The sequence below is a fragment of the Nannospalax galili genome, unplaced genomic scaffold (genome assembly GCF_000622305.1).
Source record: "Nannospalax galili isolate Female #2095 unplaced genomic scaffold, S.galili_v1.0 scaffold713, whole genome shotgun sequence".
In the NCBI taxonomy this organism is placed as follows: Eukaryota; Metazoa; Chordata; class Mammalia; order Rodentia; family Spalacidae; genus Nannospalax; species Nannospalax galili.
The window spans coordinates 1,608,932-1,632,403 of NW_008333780.1; the positions used below are offsets into that span (position 1 = coordinate 1,608,932).

General features: G+C 42.9%; 2 protein-coding genes across 11 annotated transcripts in view; one reads left to right on the forward strand and one right to left on the reverse strand.

The window, feature by feature from the left end:
- Positions 1-11,061, forward strand: part of Nrdc (nardilysin convertase) — an 82,169-nt gene extending 71,108 nt beyond the window's left edge. For both annotated transcript variants that reach the window (XM_008828445.2, XM_008828444.3), the window contains 11 exons: positions 2,064-2,191; positions 3,080-3,242; positions 5,175-5,206; positions 5,428-5,566; positions 7,556-7,603; positions 7,874-7,926; positions 8,262-8,345; positions 9,094-9,184; positions 9,407-9,523; positions 10,268-10,357; positions 10,501-11,061. In XM_008828445.2, the coding sequence (XP_008826667.1) occupies positions 2,064-2,191; positions 3,080-3,242; positions 5,175-5,206; positions 5,428-5,566; positions 7,556-7,603; positions 7,874-7,926; positions 8,262-8,345; positions 9,094-9,184; positions 9,407-9,523; positions 10,268-10,357; positions 10,501-10,695 (1,140 nt within the window). In that variant the 3' untranslated portion in view covers positions 10,696-11,061. The remainder of the gene's footprint in view (positions 1-2,063; positions 2,192-3,079; positions 3,243-5,174; positions 5,207-5,427; positions 5,567-7,555; positions 7,604-7,873; positions 7,927-8,261; positions 8,346-9,093; positions 9,185-9,406; positions 9,524-10,267; positions 10,358-10,500) is intronic.
- A 287-nt stretch (positions 11,062-11,348) lies between these two features.
- The window catches only part of Osbpl9 (oxysterol binding protein like 9), a 176,597-nt gene continuing 164,473 nt past the window's right edge, over positions 11,349-23,472 (reverse strand). For 6 of the 9 annotated variants that reach the window (XM_008828455.2, XM_008828452.2, XM_008828451.2 and 3 more), the window contains 9 exons: positions 20,783-20,954; positions 18,118-18,202; positions 17,086-17,196; positions 16,756-16,819; positions 16,511-16,651; positions 14,030-14,108; positions 13,036-13,127; positions 12,283-12,418; positions 11,349-12,072 (listed from right to left, as the gene is read on the reverse strand). In XM_008828455.2, coding sequence (XP_008826677.1) covers positions 11,998-12,072; positions 12,283-12,418; positions 13,036-13,127; positions 14,030-14,108; positions 16,511-16,651; positions 16,756-16,819; positions 17,086-17,196; positions 18,118-18,202; positions 20,783-20,954 — 955 coding nt within the window. In that variant the 3' untranslated portion in view covers positions 11,349-11,997. The remainder of the gene's footprint in view (positions 12,073-12,282; positions 12,419-13,035; positions 13,128-14,029; positions 14,109-16,510; positions 16,652-16,755; positions 16,820-17,085; positions 17,197-18,117; positions 18,203-20,782; positions 20,955-23,472) is intronic. The other 3 variants (XM_008828450.2, XM_029561272.1, XM_008828454.2) reach the window with 2 other exon arrangements.

A 23,472-nucleotide genomic window follows, 5' to 3' on the forward strand; every position in this document is an offset into this window, starting at 1 on the left:
TTACAGAATACAGATGCAAACTTCCTAAATGTTTGAAAATCAAGTCTGACAATATAGCAAAATGAATAAAGCCCATGACCTAGGAATGATAGGGTTGACCACATATTAGGACATTATGAACACAGTGAACTATAATGACTGATATTGGCAACTTGGGAGGATCTAGAGTCACCTGGGAGACTAGCCTGTGGGTGGGCATGCCTGTGTGAGATGATTTAGATGGAGTTCATTGAGGTGGGAGGACCTCCCTTAACTATAGACAACACCATTCTATGGGCTGGGATCCTGGACTAAATAAAAAGGAGGCAAGGAGCTGAGCAGGAGCATGCATCACTCTGCTTCCTAACTGGATGCAGACCAGAGTCTGTTGTGACCAAGTGCCTTAAGCTCTTGCACCATGCCCTCCCCACCATGATGACTGTACCGTGGATCTGTGAGCCAAAAGAAGCCCTTTCTTCCTTAAGTTGTTCTTGCCATGGTATTTTATTACAGCAACAGGGAAAGTAACTCCAAAACTTTCTTACAACATGAGCCAGAAGAGAACCATATGGCCACAGGTGACAGATCTTGCAAATTTAATAAATTTGATTTGGCATTCCTAATAAATAGAAATTAAAGGAAAATGCTTAAACACAATAAAAAATTCAAAAATAGAAATAAATGTTACTTTAAATGGTAAGGTGATGAACATTACAATCAGGAAAAAGTCAAGGATTGTGCACGAACTGCCTCTGTTATTTGGTCAACATTGTTTTAGAGTTTAGGCTACTACAATGAGATGGAAAGTGAAATGAAAACTTATTTTTAGAAAGTAAAAAGTATTTTTATAGGCTGTATGATTGTATTCTTAGGAAGTCTGATATATTATAAGACTAAAAACTAATCTGGTGGGGTTGGAGAGATGGCTCAGTGGTTAAGAGCACTGACTGCTCTTGCAGAGGACCTGGGTTCCGTTCCCAGCACCCACATGGCGGCTACGAACCATCTATTAACTCCAGTTCCAGGGGAATCCGACGCCCTCTTCTGACCTCCTTGGGCATTGCACGATACGGGTGCACTCACATACAAGCAGGCAATACACTCATACACATAAAAAAAATAAAATAAAAATATTAAAACTGATCTGGTGTGATGTGGCCAGTCATGAGATCATCACTTTCGAATTCAATGGCTTTACCTTGTTGCAGCAGTGACCTCTTAGAGGTGAGTGGAAACAAGTATTTCAGTTCCAGTATTGGGAAAACAATAAAGTGCCTAGAAGTAGGAAGAAGTATAAGACTTACCTAAAGAAAATGGTAGTTTCATGCCTCTTGATGACACAGATCCATTTTACACAGCTGCCACTGTTCTTCAAGTGTACATGTATGCCTTCCAATGAAAGGACATTTGAGTGGTGGGTCCCACTCAATACAATTATTTTAAAATATTTTATTATTTTTACTTTATGTGTATGAATGTATTGCCTGCATGTCGGTAGGTGCACCTGTGTTATACAGTGCCCATGGAGATCAGAAGAGGGCATCAGATCCCCTGGAACTAGAGTTATGGACGGTTTGTAGCTGTCATGTGGGTGCTGAGAATCGAACCGGTCCTCAGCAAGAGCAGCCAGTGTTCTTAACCACTGAGCCATCTCTCCAGCCTGATAAGATTATTATTATTATTTTATTATTACTATTATTATTTTATTTGGTCTTTTTGAGACAGGGTCTCCCTGTAGCCCCAGCTGTCCTGGGACTCACTATGTGGACCAGGCTGGCCTTGAACTCACAGAGATCCGCCTGCCTCTGCCTCCCGAGTGCTGGAATTAAAGGCATTTTAAGATAGTTTGGAAGGAAAACAATGCCAAGGAAAGTGATGAAATGATAAAAAAATGAAGAATCATTGCTTTCACTTTGAGAAACATTGCTGTTTGGCCTGAGATTGCATCATTAACACTTCCTTACTGTCCCCTGCATTGCCTAGTGCCTTCTGTGCCCCGGTAATGAAAAAGAGAAGCATTTTCTCCCTAATGTTGAGTTGATTTCCTTGCTTTACCACTTAAAGTGCATCTTTTTTCATTTTAGCTACTATTTCAGCTCATTATTGACTACCTGGCTGAGTTCAGTTCCACACCAGCTGTCTTTACAATGATAACTGAGCAGTTGAAGAAGACCTACTTTAACATCCTCATCAAGCCTGAGACTCTGGCCAAGTATGTGTACACAGGATGTGTTTACATTTTGGGACTAAAAATGCCTGACTTTCTGGGAAGGAAGTATGTGAGTTGCTGAATGAAATAGTCAGTTACTATATTACCTTCACTGTCCAAAATTCAGCCCAGGTTCCAGCTCAGAACAGACGGCATTGGACAATCTGTTAATGCTTAAACCCTCTGCTGATATGCAACCCCCAGGACCTTCCATCAGAGCCTGTTCTTCCTTTAGCCCAGGGTTAATGGTAACCTGTTTGTGAATTAGAAAAAGGTGCCCTTTGGGTACTCTGTCAGCTGACAGAACACTTTGTGAGAGGGGCAGCAAAGTCCCCTGTGAGCAGGGCTTCAAGCCCCTTCATGTCTTCTATAAATGGTGATCGAACAATGATGAAGAAACTAAATCAAATACCAGGAACTTGTGAAATCTGACAGCTTATTAGGAGTGGGGTTGGGGGACAGTTTAGAGATGGGGGTGAAGTTAGTCTGATTATGGACTGTGGTCATTGTCTAGACTATAAGGTCTCTGTGATGATAGGCACCATGGCTGTGGCTTCTAGTACATATTAGTGAGGGTTCTAAAGGAAATAGTAATTATTTCAAGTTGGTGTAGAATTGGGTAAAGTTGACTTATTTGGCAACTTATGTGATATATTTCACCCTACAACAGAGACAGGAAAGTGCATGTTGTACTGGTGAGTGAATCCACTTAAAACTGTAAATTTAATTGCTCTTTTGGCTATTTTGGCATTGTTTTTCCCTCTTAAGTTGAGATGAGAATTGCTTATTTTTAGAAACACTTTTACAGGTTGACTCAGATTTTTCTCTTAGTCTTAAGATACATTTTCTGCAAGAAAACTTTATGGCTTTTAAAAAATGCTTTTTATACAGAGATGTGCGGCTACTAATCCTGGAATATGCCCGGTGGTCAATGATCGACAAGTATCGGGCTTTGATGGATGGCCTTTCCCTTGATTCTCTGCTGAGCTTTGTCAAAGAGTTTAAATCCAAACTCTTTGTTGAGGGCCTGGTACAAGGGAATGTCACAAGCATGGTGAGTGAGGTGCTCTATTACTTGAGGCTGGGCTATGAATGGAGTTAAATGACTCTGGAGTTAAATTAGTTCTTCCCTAAAGAGGAAGCGCTGTGGTTCTGGTGGGCCAGCGTTGTTAAATTCTGATCAGAGTTCCTGACCTTCTGAGGCTCTAGGCAGCTGAGTCTCTTTAGACTGAGTGAAAGGGGCTTGTCATTTATATATGTTTGGTTAAATATGAAGATTGTGTATGGAAGCAATAATGTAATGATTAACATGGGAGGAGGGGAGTGATAAATAGCCAGAACCTGTATCCCAAGCTAAGTAAAATATGATTCTACTCATATGGGATTCATCTAAAGTAGTAAGATTCATAGAATAAATGGTGATTTCTACAGACCAATGGGACCAGGAGGGAGGAAGAAGGGAGTTAATAGATACAGAATTCTGATTTTACAGCATGGAGAACTTGTAGAAATCTGCTTCACAGGTATGAATATAGTTAACACTATTGAATTACACTTTTTGGGGGTGGGCCTTTTTGAGACAGGGTCTCCCTGTAGCCACAGCTGGCCTGGATTCACTAGAGAGACCAGGCTAGCCTCGAACTCAGAAATCCTCCTGCCTCTGCCTCCCAAGTGCTGGGGAGTGCTGGGATTAAAAGCATGTGCCACCACGCTCAGCTTGAATTGTACTTTTTTTTTTTTTTTTTTGGTATTTTTGAGATAGGGTCTCCCTGTAGGCCCAGCTGGCCTGGAACTCACTATGTGGACCAAGCTGGCCTTGAACTCACAGAGATCCACCTGCCTCTGCCTCCCAAGTGCTGAGATTAAAGGCATGTACCACCACACCCAGCCTGAATTGTACACTTTTAAATTGGTTAAGATAATAAGCTTTGTGATATGAAAAGGTTGAAGCCTGAATAGCCAAGTACACGAGAAGTGATTTCCTAATCATGATTGCCAGAACTCAGTGCCTGATTGGATGTGGAGCTGAGGGAAAAGGAGGAGTCTGTGTTGCCATAGTTCTTAGTGGATCCTCTCAGTTAGTGGAGAAGCACAGGATTGTGAGCTGTTGTTCTGATGCAAACTGAGAGGCAAATCTCTGGGACCTTGTATCTGAATGAAGCCTCTTCTAGGCAGGAGTGCTTGTTTAGAACCCTCTCCTAAAGCCATTTGGTTGTTGAACCCTCTTCCTCCATGCCCTCCTAATTTCTCAGGCTTTGATGGAATACAAACAGTCACATTGGAAACTGTAGCTGCTATTCCCCCCTTTCTTTTTGCATTTATCCCCCAAGCCCCAAACCAGCCTGTTTCTGCACTGCCCACAGAAAGAACTTCTAAAGTCTCAAACCAACGGCAAGACAAATAACTGTCTTTGTCTCTGAATAGAGCATAGGAACCAGGCAGGGTTTTTGGACTTTGAAGACTTAGTGCTGAGAAACACCCGCAGAAAAAAATTCACTTAAGAGTTGAGTTCACCCAGCTCCACTTATCCTTCATTTTATAGAAAGAAAACAGAAGTCTTGGGAGAGGAAAAGGATGAGTTCACCTCGTATTGGTGCTATTTTGTTGCTTGTTCATTCAGTCCAGGCTTGTGTCAGAAGGCCCAGGTTTCCCAAGAGCTACCATAGTTATGTGGCCTAGCTAGATAAACTAATGTTGAATAGGTATGTTTAATACAGTGGGGAAAGCATTAAAATGTGCAGTAAGCAGAGTTGCCAGGCAAGTAAGAAAATAGTTTATTTGAATCACTTAGTATTTGATAAATATAGTAGATATTGAGTTAGTAAGTAGCCTTTTGAGTGAATGGCCGGCCTGTCCAGCACTTAGGTGATAGATTAGCTTTGCTTTCCTAATGCCAAGGTACCTTAAGAAATTAGAAAATTGGGTCTCAGTGAAATTAATGTCAAGAGGGACTAATATAGGTATTTTCTTCTCTTTTGCCTTATAGGAATCTATGGATTTCCTGAAATATGTTGTTGAGTAAGTACTGGTTTAGGTTTTCTCTTCGAGGTTTATATGCTCTTACCAGAAAGAAGGCATTAAACCATCACATTTTAGACATTGCCTGGGCCAGATTTTCTCAAGCCCGATGTAAACAAAGCAATTCTGGGGGGCCAGTGGAAGGCCTGAGTCCTCCTTCAGTTTGGAGTGGGGGAGAGCATAAAGGACTGCCTCAGTGACCCACGCTGACTCTTTTACAGCAAGCTGAACTTCGTGCCCCTGGAGCAGGAGATGCCTGTGCAGTTTCAGGTGGTAGAGCTGCCCAGTGGCCACCACCTATGCAAAGTCAGAGCGCTGAATAAAGGTGATGCCAACTCCGAAGTAACTGTGTACTACCAGGTTAGTTGGCCCCATTGCGTAGCTATCTTCATGGCCAAGTGCCTAAAGCCTTAGTGGGATGTCTGCAGGACCTAGGAATGAGCCCATTCATTGGCTTTCAAGGCTTTTTTGATATCACCTCTGTAGCTTTAAACTTAGAGTCATTTGCCCTCCTGAAGTTTATGTATTTAAAAACTGTCAGTAAAATGGACTCCCCCCGCCCCTGTTTTTTTTCTTTTTTTTAATCATTACAATGAGTATTGCTTCATTAATCAACTAGCCAGTAATGTAAAAGAACAGATACTAAAGTATGGATGGAGGGGCTGTAGAGATGATCTCTGAGTTAGAGGCCAGAGCTACAGAGAGACCCTGTCACAAAAAGACTTAATTAAAGCATGGCTGGAAATGCCTATATAGTCCCTGATAGAACCCCAAGCACCAAGAAGGTATCTGTTAAATGGACAGCTCGGAAGAAGTAAACCTAGCCGAGCAATCTATATAGAGCCAACAGAGTGACTAGCCGAGTCCATACGGTTCAGAGAACCCAAGACAAAGGATGTGTCACCTTTTTCTTTGGTAGAGTGATAAATCCAAGGCTCAGAGTTCTTTAATCTCTGGGTCTCAAAATTCCCTTTTTCCATGTTATTTCTACTACTCTTGAGGGGAGGAGTGCTTTGCAGCAGCCCCAGCTGGCTCAGAGCCTTGAGGGTACAATGGACCGCCCTCAGTCCTCGGGGAATGTAGAAGGGGCTAATAAACCCACCTTTCAAAACTGTCCTCTGAACTTCATCTCCCTTGGACTCAGCTCTTGCCCGTGGCCCTGACCTGTATTTGGGCCACGCCTCGTGCTTTAGCCTTTGGTTGATTCCATTCACTTCTAGTCTGTGAGCATCTTCTCTAAACCTGTCCTGTCCAGCTTGGGTTTCCTGTATAAGGATTCACTTCCTTGCCAGGCCTTGTAAAGATCTATGGTCTGGGCTTTAGGTGGCATAGTCTTGTTTGACTTTTTATTGTGTTTCTGGTCCTGGTCTAAGTCTTTTTCCTTTTTTTTTTTGAGAGTCTCATTATAGCTCTGGCTGGCCTGGAACATACTATTTGGACCAAGCTGGTCCACCCTTTTTTTTTTTTTTTTGGTCTTTTTGAGACAGGGTCTCTCTGTAGCCCCAGCTGGCTTAGAACTGCTATGTAGACCAGGCTGGCCTTAACCTCAGAGATCTGCCTGCCTCTGCCTCCCCAGTGCTAGGATTAAAGGCATGCACCACTACACCTTGGCTGATCTAAGCTATAATTATCACATCCTAAACTCGTAAGTGGTACAACCTCACCCTGCTCAAAACTCAAGGCAAGAGTACTACCTCAGGTTCTAGGCAAGATTTCACATTTCCAGGCTACCTATAGACACTGGCTTCTCTTATAAAGGAATCCATTGAAAGCACATCTAAACAGGAAATTAATAGAGTATTGACTGGTCATGTTGTAGTCCTCTGAAAGCTAAGCAGGAATTCTCACTGCTGGTTAATGAGAGCTTATGGTCACACAGGCTCTGGCCTCTTCATGTAACATAGGAAGCACTGTCAGAGAAGCCTATAAGAGACCTTTTCCAGCATGCATTAGCAGCATCCTCGCATGGCCTCCCACCTCTTTATTCTGAGTTCTTTTGGTATTCTGCAGGCCTCTTGTGTACTTTGATAGCACTTGGCTTGTAACCCTGTGTGTGACTGGAAGTTCCTATTCTTTTTAAAGGTTTTATTTTCTGTGTATGGGTGTTTTGCATGTGTCTATAAGGGCTTGTTGGAGTCATATCCATGTCAACCTGCAAGTCTGTACTAGAGCCAAAAATACAAATGTTCTATCGTGATTCCTGTTCTCAAACCTTTGAGCTAGTGGGAAGGCAGATTTGCACACAGGATTGTTGGGGAGACAGGGAGCGAAACCTAAGAAAGTAGTTGCCAAGATGGCTTAAAAGCCCTGCAAGCCACTGGGTATCGTCTGATTGTGTTCTCCTTTCAGTCAGGTACCAGGAGTCTAAGAGAATACACTCTTATGGAGCTACTTGTGGTAAGTACACAGAGGAGGTGTTGAGGAGTTCCTGCTCTACCATGAGGCCAACCTTTCTCCTGAGGGCTAGGCAGAGAGCAGTTAGGAGCCTGTCACTGGAAGGTGAGATGGTCATTTAGGGTCACCCAGTATGAGCAGCCAGGGGTCTGGATCTTTTAGGAAGAAGGTAGTAAGGGAGGCTGGATTTTAAAGGTGTGAAACACCTTGGGGTAAGAAATTGGAGGGGTCTCTGCTGGGAGTTGGGCTGATGGAGAGTATGTTGAATTACAGATGCACATGGAAGAGCCTTGTTTTGACTTCCTTCGAACCAAGCAGACCCTTGGGTAAGTCTGCTGGCCAGAGCACTGAGGACCTGGGACTTAATTTGCAGGCAGCTTGCCATACTACTTTGGCATTTCTGGAATTTGCATCTTAGATTATGATCATATTTCGGTTTGTTCAAGCTTCAGGATAAGCCAGAGAAAAGTTAGCTTGTGTCCAGTTTAGCAGAAGGGTAGGCACCTTCACTTGAGCATTAAGTAGCTGCATGCACACTCATGTTTCTTTTGGGACCTCCAGATCTGAATGGGCAGAGACCCTTTACCCCCATGTATCTAGTGCCTCTGTGGACATGAATCAGGTGACTGCGTAAGTTCATGTAACTTCTCTCCGGCTTTAGGTACCACGTCTACCCAACTTGTAGGAACACATCTGGGATTCTAGGATTCTCTGTCACCGTTGGGACTCAGGCTACCAAATACAAGTGAGTAAGGGAGTAGTTAGGTCCCTTGTCTGGACATGGAGAGTGGGGCTACAGTGATTCCCTAAAACTTGCAACCCTAACCAAGCGGTGCTTGCCTTGCTTAGTTGGAAGTGGACGAATGATAAATGGGCTATCTAGGACTAATCAACAGTTCCACTGGTTCCACAGGACTTGGCTCAAATCCTGCAGAGGTTGTTCTACAGGGCTTGCCAATGTTCTTTTCTGGGAGACTGCAAAAAGAGAAAGGATGTTGGACTGGAGATGTCCAATTGATGTAGCTCAACTGATAAAGAGTGCTTGCTTAATTGGCACAAAACCTTGGGTAGGATTCCCAGCACCATATAAAGCCAGGTATAATGGGTTATCCCTGCAATTCCAGTGTATGGGAACTTGAGGCAGAAGGATCAGGAATTCAAGGCCAGCCTGGGCTATATTGATCCTATTTCAAAAAAAATCAAAAAACCTGTAAATTTAACTTGCTTTCAGGCTGGAACTGAGCTGTAGGACCTTGACAGTTGGCAGTTGTAAAATGGTACAGCCTGGCTGCCATTGCACTGGTTAGTGCTTGGGCACCAGGAAATGAAGCCGCAAGTTGGTGGACAGGAAGGTTCTTCCCCATTTCCTTATCCTGGCTTAGGGTAGAAAAATTTTGGCTTTTTTCCTGAAAATATGCCTGAGTCTGAATTCCTTTGACTTCTACCCAAGGCCGTATCTCTGATGACTTTTCATTAAACATATTTTGTTTCAGCTCTGAAACTGTTGATAAGAAGATAGAAGAATTCCTTTCCAGCTTTGAGGAAAAGATTGAGAACCTCACTGAAGATGCATTCAACACTCAGGTGACTGACTACCCAGCCTGGTCGGTTGGCCTTTGGAAGCCTTCAGGGTGCCCGCGCGGTCTTCACAGTGCTTCCTTGCATGGTGGTCAGGTTTTTGACTTTGTAGTCCCACTCAATCTGACCATAATATGTCCCCTTAACTTCCTTCCTCACCATGCTGGTGGGTCTATCACAGGCTACATTTAGTCTGAAGCCATGTCTGTGTGTTTTTGGTGGGAACAGGTCACAGCTCTGATCAAGTTGAAAGAGTGTGAGGATACTCACCTCGGGGAGGAGGTGGACAGGAACTGGAATGAAGTGGTGACACAGCAGTATCTGTTTGACCGCCTTGCCCATGAGGTAATGATTTCAGACCAAGATAGCCCTAAGGGACTGGGGAAGGTGGACTACCCATGTCTTAAGTCCAAGCAAACTAGTATTGTGTGGAAGGAAAACCCTGGACATTTGTCCTGGCTTGCTTATTTGCCTTTTTCTCAACGTAATCTTTAGTTTTTAGACTTTAGTTTCTTAAGTGGCAATGTATGATGCTAACTTTTACACACCCAGTTTCTCCTAGAGCAGCTCCATTCTTGTGTTACATACTGAAGTTCATTTTAGGCTTCTGCTAAGAAAATGAGGAGCTCAAGTTTTTATGAATTCTGATTCCTCCAGATCTTTTGGCATCTTCTATCTGAAATTACTAAGGCCATCACAAAAGAGCTTTGGGCTCTACAGTCCAGTGGTGTTCTGATATGCATTCCAAGCTGTTAGGTGTCAGCTCAGTTCACCAAAGGGTACAAAACCCTCAGCTCACCTGTCTCCATAGCTGCTGTGTTTTCTTAAGGCAGTTATGCAGCTGCCCTGTGAAATGTGACACTAAGGACTTGGGTTTCTGGTTCAGGTTACAATACTCAGCTGTAATTACACTACTGCTAACATAGACCATTGCTATGAAATACGAAGGCTTGTCACTGAAGTTCATCTTTACTCTTTGTAGAAAGCGACAAGTAGAGACCCAATCAAATGAATTCAGATGCTAAGCAGTTCTGCATGGGGGTAAAGCTCCTAAACCTATTTCTTTCCTATGTTCTTTTCACCTATAAGATTGAAGCATTGAAGTCCTTCTCAAAATCAGACTTGGTCAATTGGTTCACGGCTCACAGAGGACCTGGAAGTAAAATGCTCAGCGTTCATGTGAGTATGGTTAACCAAACCGTAGCTCTTTTCTTTTCAGTGTTATTTTTGGAGCATGTTTGGATTGTTGGCACAGATTCTAAACAAATCTTGCTTAAATCAGGTTGGCATGTTTCTCACCTTGAGTCTTTGGCCTCTTTCAGGTTGTTGGATATGGGAAGTATGAGCTGGAGGAAGAGGCCACCCCTTCTGGTGAGGATCCAAATTCTCATGAAGGGATGCAGCTAACCTACTTGCCACCCTCTCCTCTCCTGGCAGGTTCTACCATCCCCATTACTGACATCAGGGCCTTCACATCAACACTCAGCCTCTTCCCCTACCATAAAATAGTCAAATAAACTGCACTCTCATTGGCCCGAAGCAGTGTGTATTTAATGGGACTACACTACTGTTGCCTTAGGGCTTCTGTTGAAGTTTTGCACTGGTGACTTGGGATTTGATTTGCTTTCTCTCCTCTATTAAGACTAACCCAGGGTTATTTACTGTATTAGCTGGCAAAGAGAAATCAGCCGGGTGGGCAATTGTGAGCCAAACGCTTACATCAAGAGTTTGGGTGGGGAAGGCCTAGCCTGTGTTCTCTGAGGAGGAGAATCCAGTTCCTAAGAGCCTATATGTAACTAACTAATTTGTTACTAGTACCAAAATGCTAGGTACCTGTTTTTTTAATGTATTTTGAATAAAGATAGTTCTCTTATTTCCTTTCAGATCACGCCATTTGCCGTGGCAGTCTTTTTTTCTTTAAATGTTTTAGTTGTGGGGTGAGGATCTGAAAAAAAGTATGCTCCTTTCCAAGCCCATGAGACAATTAAGCATTTTTAGACGAATTGCATGTACTGCAGAAGGAGTAACTCAGGAACCAGGAGAGCTTGGGTAAGGGAGGGGGAAAGGCTAGCTCTTCTGTTATGTTACGAGCCCTGATGAGAAGCTATATCTTACAAGGGTCACCAAATTGGTTTCTAGATTTTTAAATCCTGAAAATGAAGAAACATAGTTTTAAAAAGGTTGGAAAAATTACTTTATGAAGCCTTAAAAGCACTGCATATAATTAAACTGTAATCCAGGTTTAGATACAATTTAATAATAGTTCAATTCCAAAATAAAAATTATTATAGGTGAAACCGTGAAATTTCCTAACACTTGATTTAATACATTGCGCTAATTTTCTAAAACAACTCTCGGGAAACAATATTTACAGATGGGAGTACTTATGAAAAATCTGTCATCAGGTGTACACGTGTATAGGTACGTGTGTATGTGTATAATATGTATACATAGAACCCAAGATTATAGGAACTAGGAAACAAAGGTCTTATATATTCTTAACAGCAGAGCTAGAGTACAGAATGTTGAGACTTGGGTTTATAAATGCTTTTGAAAGCAGACTTGGAAAGGGAAGAGACATCTTGTTTCAAAACCTGAAGTTTTTCTCAGGACTGAAGTCAAAATTATAACTGCCAGAGGAAAACAGGGAAGCTTTTCCCACTTTACTTGTTCATCTGCATTGTAAATAAAGTCCAGTATCCCTGAGATAGGAACCACTGCAATAAGAAGGGAGTGATGGGTTCTCCTGAAGGAAGATCGATTGTTGCTTAACTATGCCTGCTGCTCTGGTCACCAGGTATGAGCTCCGAGTGTCCAGCCTAATGCTTCACAGCACCAAGACGTTTCAGTAATGGTTCGTCATAAACCCAGCACTCTCCATCTTCATGGAACAGCTATGTGAGAAAGAGACGAGTCAGTTAGATACTTGCTTTGGGAAGAGCATACTCTATTTCATGCCACGCTCACCCCTTATCCCCCAGTATGAGCTTCAGGCAGGGGCCAGTCTTATTCACCGAGAATGTTTGACATGCCACCTCTTCAAATGCATTTAAATGAACAAGTTCCTGCTCAAGCTACAGGGGAAATAGGAGGCAGAGGCTTACCCTGGTCTCCCACTGAATCTCCTTCTCCTTCCTTTCTCGGGCTTCTGCTCTTTGTCTTTCTTCAAGTCTGTGCTTTGCTTCAGTTGCTGCATCAATATCTCTGATTTTCAAGTTGAAAGTGACATCTTTCCAAAGGCTGAAGTTCAAAAGGTCCTAGTGAGCTTAAGAATGTAAGCCTCCAACCACCTCTGAGAACAGCATAACTAACTCAAATGGCTTAAGTGCTGGAGTGCAGAATAGAGCTCCTTAAGCTGACAGCAGGGCACTGGGGGAGCAAGGAGCATAGAACCTGGCCCCTAAGAGCCCACTGCTAACTGTCAACAAAGGACAGGCAATTTGACACATAACAGAGGACAGAAACGGTGGGAGCTGAGACCTGGATGTCTACTTCTGACTCTTTCTTTACAACTTTGGGGAGTTCAACTTACTTCTCTAGGGCTTGGGTATCTTTTATTGTAAAGTAAAAGGGTTATTATCAGAGGATATAAGAATTTTCATTTCAGAAAAACTCCTTTAGACTTAAAATGTGATCCTGGAAGGGTAGAGTCAACTGCAGGGACTTAAAGGTGTAAGACATGGCTTCTTAAGGCTGTGATTCCAAATACAGGGAAAGAGAGAGAAGTCGGCAAACTAGCAAAGGGCCCCAGGCACTGAGCTCAGTCAGTGTTCCTCACGATTCTGTCTCCCAGACCCGACCTGTACCCATGCTGAGGCAATGAAGCACCACAGCAGCTGTTCGTTATGGCTCCTTACCAGCGGGATTCATAATCATTCTGATCTTCCAACTTCCTCACTTTTTTCTTGATTATAGGCAACTTCTTGGTATCTACAAAGACAGTATTCTCCTAGACAACAAGAGGAAGAATGATGCTTACTATTCAGACTGTTACTGCAGCTGGCCTTTCCAAGACTTTAACTCATAAATCCCGTGTATCTTAATAATTCAGTGAGTTTTATATAAAGCCTCAAGCCTAAAATAGAAACTGTTGTCTGTATTAAGTTTACAGGTACAATTCATCAGATTATTCAACATGGCTGTGTGCTATATGCTAGGAGTAGAATCTCTTGGGGAGCCAGATGACCCCTAACAAGTAATCTTCACGTTAAATAGCCTGTCTTCAGATGGGCTACAACTTTTCTCCAAATTGCCATTCACCTGCACTCCTTGCTAATCTGGCTTAATGGAGACATTTTATGAGTGTTGCATAGAAGCCACGTTCCCTGATGGCAGTTCGCAGTTACTTCTCTATCCTAGGCACAAGTCAGTCAATAAATTTTATTAATTACAAAACTGTGAATGTCTAAAAACAGTTTAGCACTTCATTTTATAAACATTTTGACAATATACCTGGCATTTACTGGGCAGCACCAGTTTATTTTCTTAGGATTTTCATGTGTATACGTGAGTGCGTGCGTGCGTGCAGGTGTAGGCGTATGACAGAAGAGGGTGCTGGAGTTGAGTTTCAGGCAACTGGAAGCTACCCAGCGTCGGTCCTTTGGAAGAGCAGGCAACACCCAAACCGCTGACCCGTGTCTCTAGCCCCCTCATGTTTTGAGAGCAGAAAAAAGTAAAAACCATTGTGCTACCTGCATTGCTGGAAAGTAGGGAGAGAAAGGAGGGAAGGCTCACCCTGAAGAAGTGACAGTGGCTCTTGGTGGTTATAATTCCAGGTGAAGGAAATAAGCATAAGAAACTGGCTACAATTCAATGTACTCTAAGACAGACTGGCAAAATATAGGTTCTTACCCCTGTTGCGTATTTTGCGTACATCACACCATTCCATTCCCCTTCAATTGAACAAAAAGACTTCTTGTCATTTGGAGAGCTAAACAGAAAAGGAAACAATGTTTAGACTCAAGATGAAAATGACTCTCCAAGAACGTGGTCAGGATAGCCTACGTATATAATAAAGCACAGAACAGCAACTGTGAGGGCTTTGGTAAAAGAGCTGAACAGAACTGATTTCACAGGCCAACTCTAGGAATGAGGGACCTGAACAAAATGCTCATGAACTACAGATCCCATCAATAGTAGGTGTGAGATGGGTAAGGTGCTAGCTAAATACTGGGGCTTGGTACATTCCCTGCACTCCAATTTCCTAGCTGTGAAGAGAGACTGCCACTAAGATTCTAGATGGGAAGTACCCTGGGGGATGATACAGACAAGGGGCCAAGGAGAAAACGGTTGGTTTAAGGAAGCCTAGCTTAAGATCCTAATGGTGGAGACTAGACTTCATCCTCTGGTGTAAAGGGACAAAGATCTGACTGCTTTTCCTGAGCAAGGATCCCTTCCTCAAGAGCCCCGAATGACCTCTCCATGACACCATGGATATGCAGGTATGGAATATGGGCAGATGACCGCAAAAGCCAGGTTAGGAAGGACATGGCATGAAAGGAAAAGGTCAAAGCGTGAAAACAGCAGAGGAAAACTGCTACTCACCAAATGAAAACTCTCTCAAGGTGTTTGGGGACCGTTCAGGGTTCCTAAGACACCATCTGGGAGGGAGCTCAAAAGGCCAACCCATTTTCACTGTGAAATACTACTTCTCTTCTCCGTTTTTCTTTACTCAGTTTTTTTCGAAATTATGGGTTTTCAGAGGATATGTGATATCAATAAACTGAATACCAGCTAAGAATCCATCTGCCTTGTATAAACTAGAGACTTACAGAGCTCAGTGCCACACTTGAAAAATTTTTTATTTTGCCTGCATGTTATGTAAGTGTACCACGGGCATGCAATGTCTGTAGAGGCCAGAAGTAGGCATCAGAGTCCCTTGGAACTAGAGTTTTGGACAGTGGCTAACTGCTCTGTGGGTGCTGGGAAAAGAACCTGGGTCTTCTGCAAGAGCACCTAGTGGTCTTAACTGCTGAGTGATCTCTCTAGCCCAGTGCCACACTTTTTAAAGATTTTTAAAGAAAACTTTTAGGACTTATTTTTCATAAAAAAATCCAATTGTCACTTGCAAGAAATTTTAAAATCTTTTAGTTTTTCATGGGAAAGATCATGAATTCAATCAGTATAAACAAAACACTTTGGAGTTCCTACTAAAGGGGCCCACAACCTAACAAGGTTGAATGTAATCTAGCTACTGTAGTCTAATACTCAACTCTCTAAGCACCCCCACCACCCTGCCACCCCAGAAGCTCCTCTAGTTCACAGCTTTGAGGGATAGCCTTTTTATTATATATGGCTTTGATGGGCAGAGAATCTTGCTGAGCTAACGCTTCCTGTGGGTACTGGCTCTCTCAGGAGCTCCGAGAGGCAGGCCCAGCCATGTCTGTTCTGAGCACCCTGAAAACACATCTGTCTTTTAGGAGGCAGCTGAATTACAAAGTGAACTGTACTGCTCTTTATGCCCTGCCCACATTTTCTGAATGAAATAGTAAACTTCCTGTATGTTTGTGGTCCCATCCTGCTCGATATTTTTTTTTTAATGTGTACAAATATTTTCCTGCATGTATTGTAGGTGCACCCATGCATGCAACTGCCTGCAGAGGGAAGTGGGGTCAGTTAAGGATGGTTGTTAGCCTCCATTATGGGTGCTGGGACCCAAACCCAGGTCCAAGATTAGTCAGTGTCTTTTTAAGTTGGTTCTGTTATCCAAATTAAATTATCTCCTTGGAAAATTGATTAACCAGTTCCATCTGGGCACTGTTGCCTTCCAAAGCACAGAAAAAGCCTTGGGCCATAAAAGGACAGACTCTTCTTCCAGGCAGTTTCTGAACCCACCAAATCCCTGTTACTCCACTTGCCTTCCCTGAACCTAACTACTGAAAGGAACCAAACCAAATACCTACACTACATGTAAGGCTTACTGTTTTCCTCTAGCAAAGGCATGAAAAAATGAGGGCTTTGTGAAGACTTGGCAGATAGTTTAGTGAGGTCACAAAGGCTATTGTAAGGACTAGCTCATGGTCCAACCTGGCAAGAAGGTTGGACTTCATGGTGTGTGGGGAGCTAGGGAACCTCTCTTCTCTAGGGTCTCTCTCCAGAGCCTTTCAGTTTCCCGTTGCAAATCAGGCAGGAGATCTCATGAACCACCTCTGACTGTTCTGAGTCTAGGGTGTAGGTCTCTTTTTGACATAAGATTTCAGGAAAAGACTGACACCCAATATTATGAAACAGGTTTACAAGGACAGAATCACTTAACTCCTATCAGAAGTTCAAGAGAGAAAGAAAAATATTCCACAAAAATACAACACTGAGGAAGAAAAACAAAATACTTACAAAATCTCTGCAGTGATTCTGTGCTTCTTGCCCCCATAGAAAGGTTTAGTGTGGAAGACAATATTTGCACTGTAGCCCGTTTTGGAGCAGTTGATATTGCATTCCCCTCCCAATTCCACCCAGGGCACTGTTAGGATAGACCTACAAAATCAAAAGTTCTCAGGTAAGGCTGGCGGTCAGGACAGAAGGAGAGTGGTTTAAGTAAAGAACAGCAAGCTGTTGATGGGAAGAAACGATTTACTTGCCTTCCATAACCATTGGGGAATGTAAGAATGTAATGCTCATCATAGTCTAGACATGAGACACAGCCTGTGAAGAGAAGGAACAGAGAGCCTCTGGTGAACAGCAGCGTCTGGCCACAGGCTCTGCTCTCCAGCTGATGGGTGTGACACTCCATTCAATTGAGGAATGACTTGTTGGTTCATGCCCCACCCCTATTCCCTCCTCATGTAAATAAGGACACCCAGCTTGAATTTCAAGGGAACACTGTTCCTTACATTTTTCCTTATGACTGTCTAGCACATACAAGAATTTTATTAAATACATAATTAAATAGACCAAATCACCAGACTTACCCTGTCCTATATTGTGCACCCCAATCGACATCCCAAGGAATTTTGATTTAGTCCAGATATGAGCATTGAATTGTATCTTCTTGTTAAAACATTCTGCATAAAAAGCTGAAACTGAATAAAAGTATTTTCCATTAACACATTATATAATTACAGCCATTTCTCCGAACCGATTTAATTTGGGGGAAAAAAACAGGCTCTATAGGGAAAATCCTTTACCCTTCAGAGAGAACAGCCTCATGTCATGCTGTGTCTACCTGCCTTCTACGTCTCTTCCCCAGTGCAAGCACACATTCAGAGCTAGGTGTGCAGGAGCTCCCCCAAAATATGGAGACATAGCCAATTCAGAAGATTTAAAATCTAAAGCAAGGATGCTTGTGTCCCACCCAAATCTCAGTCCATTCAGGATTTCCATACACTGAGCAAGCAAGATGTCGAGATTAGATATTCTCCCCACCATATCTGGGGTACACTGCTCCAACTACCTACTTATGCAAATGGACTTCAAGTTGCTAAGGACCCTATAAACAGACTGTAGACAAACAAACACAGAAGATGAGTTTGAAGCACTGAGCATTAGTGTCCCAAGCCCCTTCTTTTTATACACATTTAATCAGTAATATGGACTCTGAAACTTACACAAAGAAGAAAGAGGAAACAACTGCATTTCCAATTCTGGTAACAGAAGAAATACAGCTAACCATTCAAATAACGGTAAAGTGACCTTAAGCTATGGCGCTCTTAATGACAGTCTTTGGAATAGTTTAAAAGTGGAAGTTCTAGGGGCTGGAGAGACGTTTCAGTGGTTAAGAGCACTGGCTACTCTTGTAGAGGACCCCAGTTCAGTTCCTAGCACCCAATGTAGCTAACCACCACCTGTAACTCCAGCTCCAGGGGATCCAATGCCTCTTCTGATCTTTACAGGTACCGCATGACATGGGTGCCCTTACATCTCACGTGCAGGCATTCATACATATAAAATAAAAATAAAATTTTTTTAAAAGGTGGAAGTTGTAGAAAAGATCTGTAACTTACTGGGTGGATGATGGGAAACCTGTTCAGCCACAAATGTTACACTGTTCTTAGAAACCCAGGGAACTGGTCCTTCTGAAACTAGCTCCTGTATGAAAATAAGAAACATCAATTAAAAACAAAACAAAAACAAACTTTTTTAGGGAACAAAGGACAACACAGAACCTAATAACCAGCATCTGTGCTCCCACCTGAACCCACCCTCTGGTACTTCACTGCACTATTACAATTAGGGCTTTGTAGTTTCCCTGACTATACTAAAATTCTTGAAGGCTTTATGTATGCATGTACCTAACGAGACAGGCGCCAAAGCCAGGCCTGACATCGATAACACCCTTATGTAATGAACAGGAACCAAAACACATTGCCTCTGTCTTCCATAAGGTCTACACAGTAATGTGTCTTGGAAATGGATATGGGGAATCACATTTGCTGAAGGATTATCATGACTGAGGCACTGTGGCTAGGGGCTTTTCCTACTCCATCCCTAGAAGCCTTTCAACATGGATTTGATTCTTTCTTGCTAGTTGCTGTCTTTAAACCAAACTCAAATATCAGAGTCCAGAGGCTGACAAGATAGCTCAGTGGGTGAACAAGCACTTGCCATGAAAGCCTGGCTACCAGAGTTCAAATCCCCAAACTCATGTGAAGGTAGAGAGACTTGACCCCACAAAGCTGTGTTTCTGACCTTCACACCCTTGCCATTACATGTGTGCCCTCCAATATCATGCATGCTCTTCCACAATAATAATCAAGCAAAAATAAATACATATACAAATATCACAGCTCTGGGGCTCAGTTCGGGGTAGACTACTCTTCTCTAGCCAGAACATCTTACATAATTTTATCCAAATCTAGGGGATCAAAAGTGATGCCATCTAGGTATATGAAAATCTTTGGAAGCCCTGCCTCCACCTCAAACTTCTGTCAGATTCCAACTGAAAGCTCCATTTGTATGACCAACAGGCTCCTCAAACTAATTTCAAATTAGAGCTCTCAGCTGCCCCGCCAACCCCCCAGTTCTGATCATTCTTTACCGGTAAAATAACATTACTGACTGCTGAAGCCCACGTGAAAGGACTCATCCCTAACTGTCCACTTTTCTTGAACTCCCTAATCTACCCATCAGTTCTACCTCTGAAATGTAGCTGGAACCAGCCCTCTTTTCTGGAATATTAACTTTTTGAGGATTTGGGCTCTAAATCTGGGTTTTACAAAATTATAATCTTTTCAAAACAAAATTGATAGCCTGACAAGCCATAAAAATCACCATTTTGGTGTACAACGGTTGGTCGCATGATCTGTTCTAAAAATTCAGTTAGGGCTCAGGCTGAAGAAATGGTAGAACACAGTCTGAAAAACAAGGCTCCCAGTCACCACAGCAGGAGAAAAGAATGCTGTAGGATTTCACACAAGCAATTAAATGCTTCAGCCCAGAAGGGTCATTTTCATTCATAAGTTTTTGGCCAGAAATAACCCCATCACCCCACCTGAACGCAAAGGAGGTGCAAATGTATGTCCAGAAGGAAAGGGGAAGTGGCTGTGGAAAGCAACAGAAGTCCCACCCACTCAGCTCCTGCTTCATCATGTGAGTGTACCCCAGTACAGACCTATTTCCCTGTGCAGAGATCCTAAACAAGTTTCCAGCTGACTTTTTCTTTTACTTTTTGAGACAGGGTCTCACTGTGTACTCATGTGCTGGCCTGAAACTTGCTATATGGATCAGGCTGGCCTTGAACTCACAGAAGGTTACCTGCCTCTGGCTCCTGAGTGCTGGGGTTAAAGGCATGCACCACTACACCCAGCTGATACGATTTCTTTTTTAAAAAATTTTATGTGTATCAGTGTATTGCCTGAATGTATGTAAGTGCACCCGTGTCACGCAATGCCCACAGAGGTCAGAAGAGGGTACTGGATGCCCCCTGGAACTGGAGTTATAGACGGTTGTTAGCTAGTATGTGGGTGCTGGGAACTGAACCCAGGTCCTCTGCAAGAGCAGTCAGTGCTCTTAACCACTGAGCCATCTCTGTAGCCCCTGATATGATTTCTTAATACCCACCCTTAAACTGTGCCACTCTGTTTTCTTTTTAAAATTATTTTTATTTTACATTTATGAGTGTGTTGCCTGCATGTATGTAAGTGCACTCCTGTCATACATGCCCATGGAGGACAGAAGAGGACATGGGATCCCCTGGAACTGGAAGTAGGGTTTGTTGTTAGCTGCCATGTGGGTGTTGGAAACTGAACCCAGGTCCTCTGCAAGAGCAGTCAGTGCTCTTAACCACTGAGCCATCTCTCCAGCCCCCTTCCCCCAACATTTTCAAAATATGCTCATCTAAATGTTCTTTGCATGGTGTGCATCTTAAGATCACTGTCTTCATCAAGTCAATATATACCATGAGACAATTAAAACCATAACACAGGGCTGCAGAGGTGGCTCATGGTTGGTTAAGATTGTCAGGAGAGAGGTCTGCTGCCCAGCCTGATGACCTGAATTCAATCTCTGAGACCCATATGGTAGAAGAAGAGAACTGATTGCTGAGTTGTCCTCGGATCCCCAAACATGAGGCTGCAATACTTGCTTGTCCAGACAGACACAGACACACACAGAGCCACAATAAATAAAAATGAATAAGTAGATTTTAAAAAATGGCAATGTAAAACTCACTGTGTTCTCCTCAGTATCATTTGGCAATGTCCAATGACACTGAAAGATCTCACCCAAAATAGGATTGTATGGCTTTTTGGCCACTGATCCTTTCCTTCCTGCATGAAAGGCTGAGAGGTACCATTTCACAACTTGAACCATTCGATCCCTGGGATCCTTCTGGTCACTAATGCTGGAAGAGGAAAACAGAAAATGTGATACTCCATTTTTTGGCCTGATGCAGGCTGATATAGCATCTACCTTGAGCCAACCAAGGTGGATGATACTGCAGACACTGATTCCATTTAAAACAGGCAACAGTGTAACTAAATGTGCAGACTCTACTGTTTGGTTATAAGAAGCCAGCAAATGTCGCCATCTATTTACTTAATTATTACCCAATCAGGACACTGAACATTTCCATTACTCCAAAAAGCTTCCAGCTCCCTTTGCAATCTCCACTTTTCTCCTGAGGCAAACCCTGCCTCTAGTGAGTGTCTGTCTGTCTCTCTCTCTTTCTTGGTCTTTTTGACACAGTGTCTCCCTATAGCCCCAGCTGGCCTGGAACTCACTCTGTAGATCAGGCTGGCCTTGAACTCACAGAAGTCTGCCTGCCTCTGTCAGGATTAAAGGTGTGCGCCACCATGCCTAGTGCTCTTTCTTTTTTTAAAAATTATTATTTTTATTTTACATGTATGAGTGTATTGCCTGCAAGTAAGTAAGTGTACCCGTGTCATGCAACACCCGAGGTCAGAAGAGGGTGTGTAAGATTCCCTGGAACTGGAGTTATGGAGAGTTGTTAGTAGCCATGTTGGTCCTGAGACCCAGGTCTTCTGCAAAAGCAGACACTCTTAACCTCTGAACCATCTCTCCAGCCCCTGCCTCTAGTTTCTAGTGCATAGACCAGCTTTGCTTATTCCAGAACTTCATGGACGTGTACTGTTTCATTGCCACAGAAATTTCCTATATCCTATGTTACCAATTCTAATGCAATTCTTTTTTGGTCTTTGAGGCAGGGTCTTGCTCTGTGGCTAGAATGGCCTTAGCTTTTCCTGCCTAGGCCTTCCAAGGACTGGGATTCTAGGCATGTGCCACTATGCCCAGCTAGTTTAATTCTGTGGTCCAAAAATATATTATGCAATTGTAGTTATTTGGATCTGTTCAGATATTCTGTAGGCTTACTGATTTTCTTAAGCAGAGTGTGAGGGGCTACTTTTCAGTCAGTTCCAACGGAAGGAACTGATAGACTTGACTTGCTGATTTCTCTCTGCAGTGTTGTTTTTTGCAGTGTTGGGGATCACACCAGGGCTTTACACATGCTAGGTAAGCATTCTACTGCAAAGCTGTACCCCCAGTCCTGCTGCATGTATCGTGGAACTGTGTTAACAGATACATACACACACAATTTAGGAGCATAATTTTTCTTTTTCCTGATAAAGTCTTCCTTTCATCATTCCAAACTGCCCCTATTTGTCTGGACATTTCCTTTTTTTTGGAGATAAGTTCTCTGGCTTGGAACTTACAGTGTATTCCAGATTGGTCTCCAGCTTGCAGCAATACTCCTGCCTCTATCTCCTGAGGGCTGCGATTACAGGATACTTCTCTCAAGTCTCCTTTGCTCCTTTCAAGTAACACAGCGGTACCAACTTTGTTGTGATCAGTGTTGTGCACTGTGTATTTTTTCCTTTTTCGGTGTCTGAGAGTGTGTGTGGTATATACAGGTGAGAGTGTAGGTGTATGCAACCATGTCTCTAGCAGACCTGAACTTAGGCTAGTGGTCCATAAGCACCACAGAACCAGAAACAAAGGAGGCATGTAGAAAACAAATACCAAGTTAAACTCATACATATCAGTAATCACGCTGCTCCCCACAGCATTGAGGTTACAGGCATATGTGACCGTGCCCTGCTTTATGTGAGTGCTAGGGATCTGAACTCAGGTCAGCAAGCACATTCACCTGCTAAGCAATCTCCCTAGTCCTGAGAATGATGTATTTTTATCCTTTTACTTTGCAATATTGGAGATCAAACCCAGGGCCTCATATACCTAGGCAAGTACTCTGCAACTGAGCTACACCACCAATCCAGTCTTTACTTTTCACCAGCAGTATTACTATACTTAATGCCTCCTTTTCAAATAGCCTAAGACACATTTTTTTCTATTTTTCTCTATTCTGACAAGTGCTGTTCTCCTAAATGGATTACTGACACACATGAGTTTAACTTGGTATTCTCTTTCTACATGCTCCCTTTGTTTCTGATTATCATTATTATTATTATTATTATTTATTATTATTTTGTCTTTTTTTGAAGCAGGGTCTCCCTGTAGGCCCAGCTGTCCTGGAACTCACAGAGAGCATGACTAGGACATTTCCTACCACTGAGAAGAGCAGTGTCTGGAAGCTCTTTGTAAATCCATCTCCATTGACAGAACTTCTAATCCCTGTGCATATAGCTAACACTCCACTTTATATTATAGGATTTATGGTACAGTCTGTAATCACACTGAAACCTTTTCTTTCCTCTGTTTCTAACAAAAAATAGCTATTTTAGAAAGGTTTGTATGGCAGGGAGTGGTAGCGCACACCTTTAATCCCAGCACTTGGGAGGCAAAGGCAGGCGGATCTTTGTGAGTTCGAGGCCAGCCTGGTCTACATAGTGAGTTCCAGGACAGCTGGGGCTACAGGGAGACCCTGTCTCAAAAAGACAAAA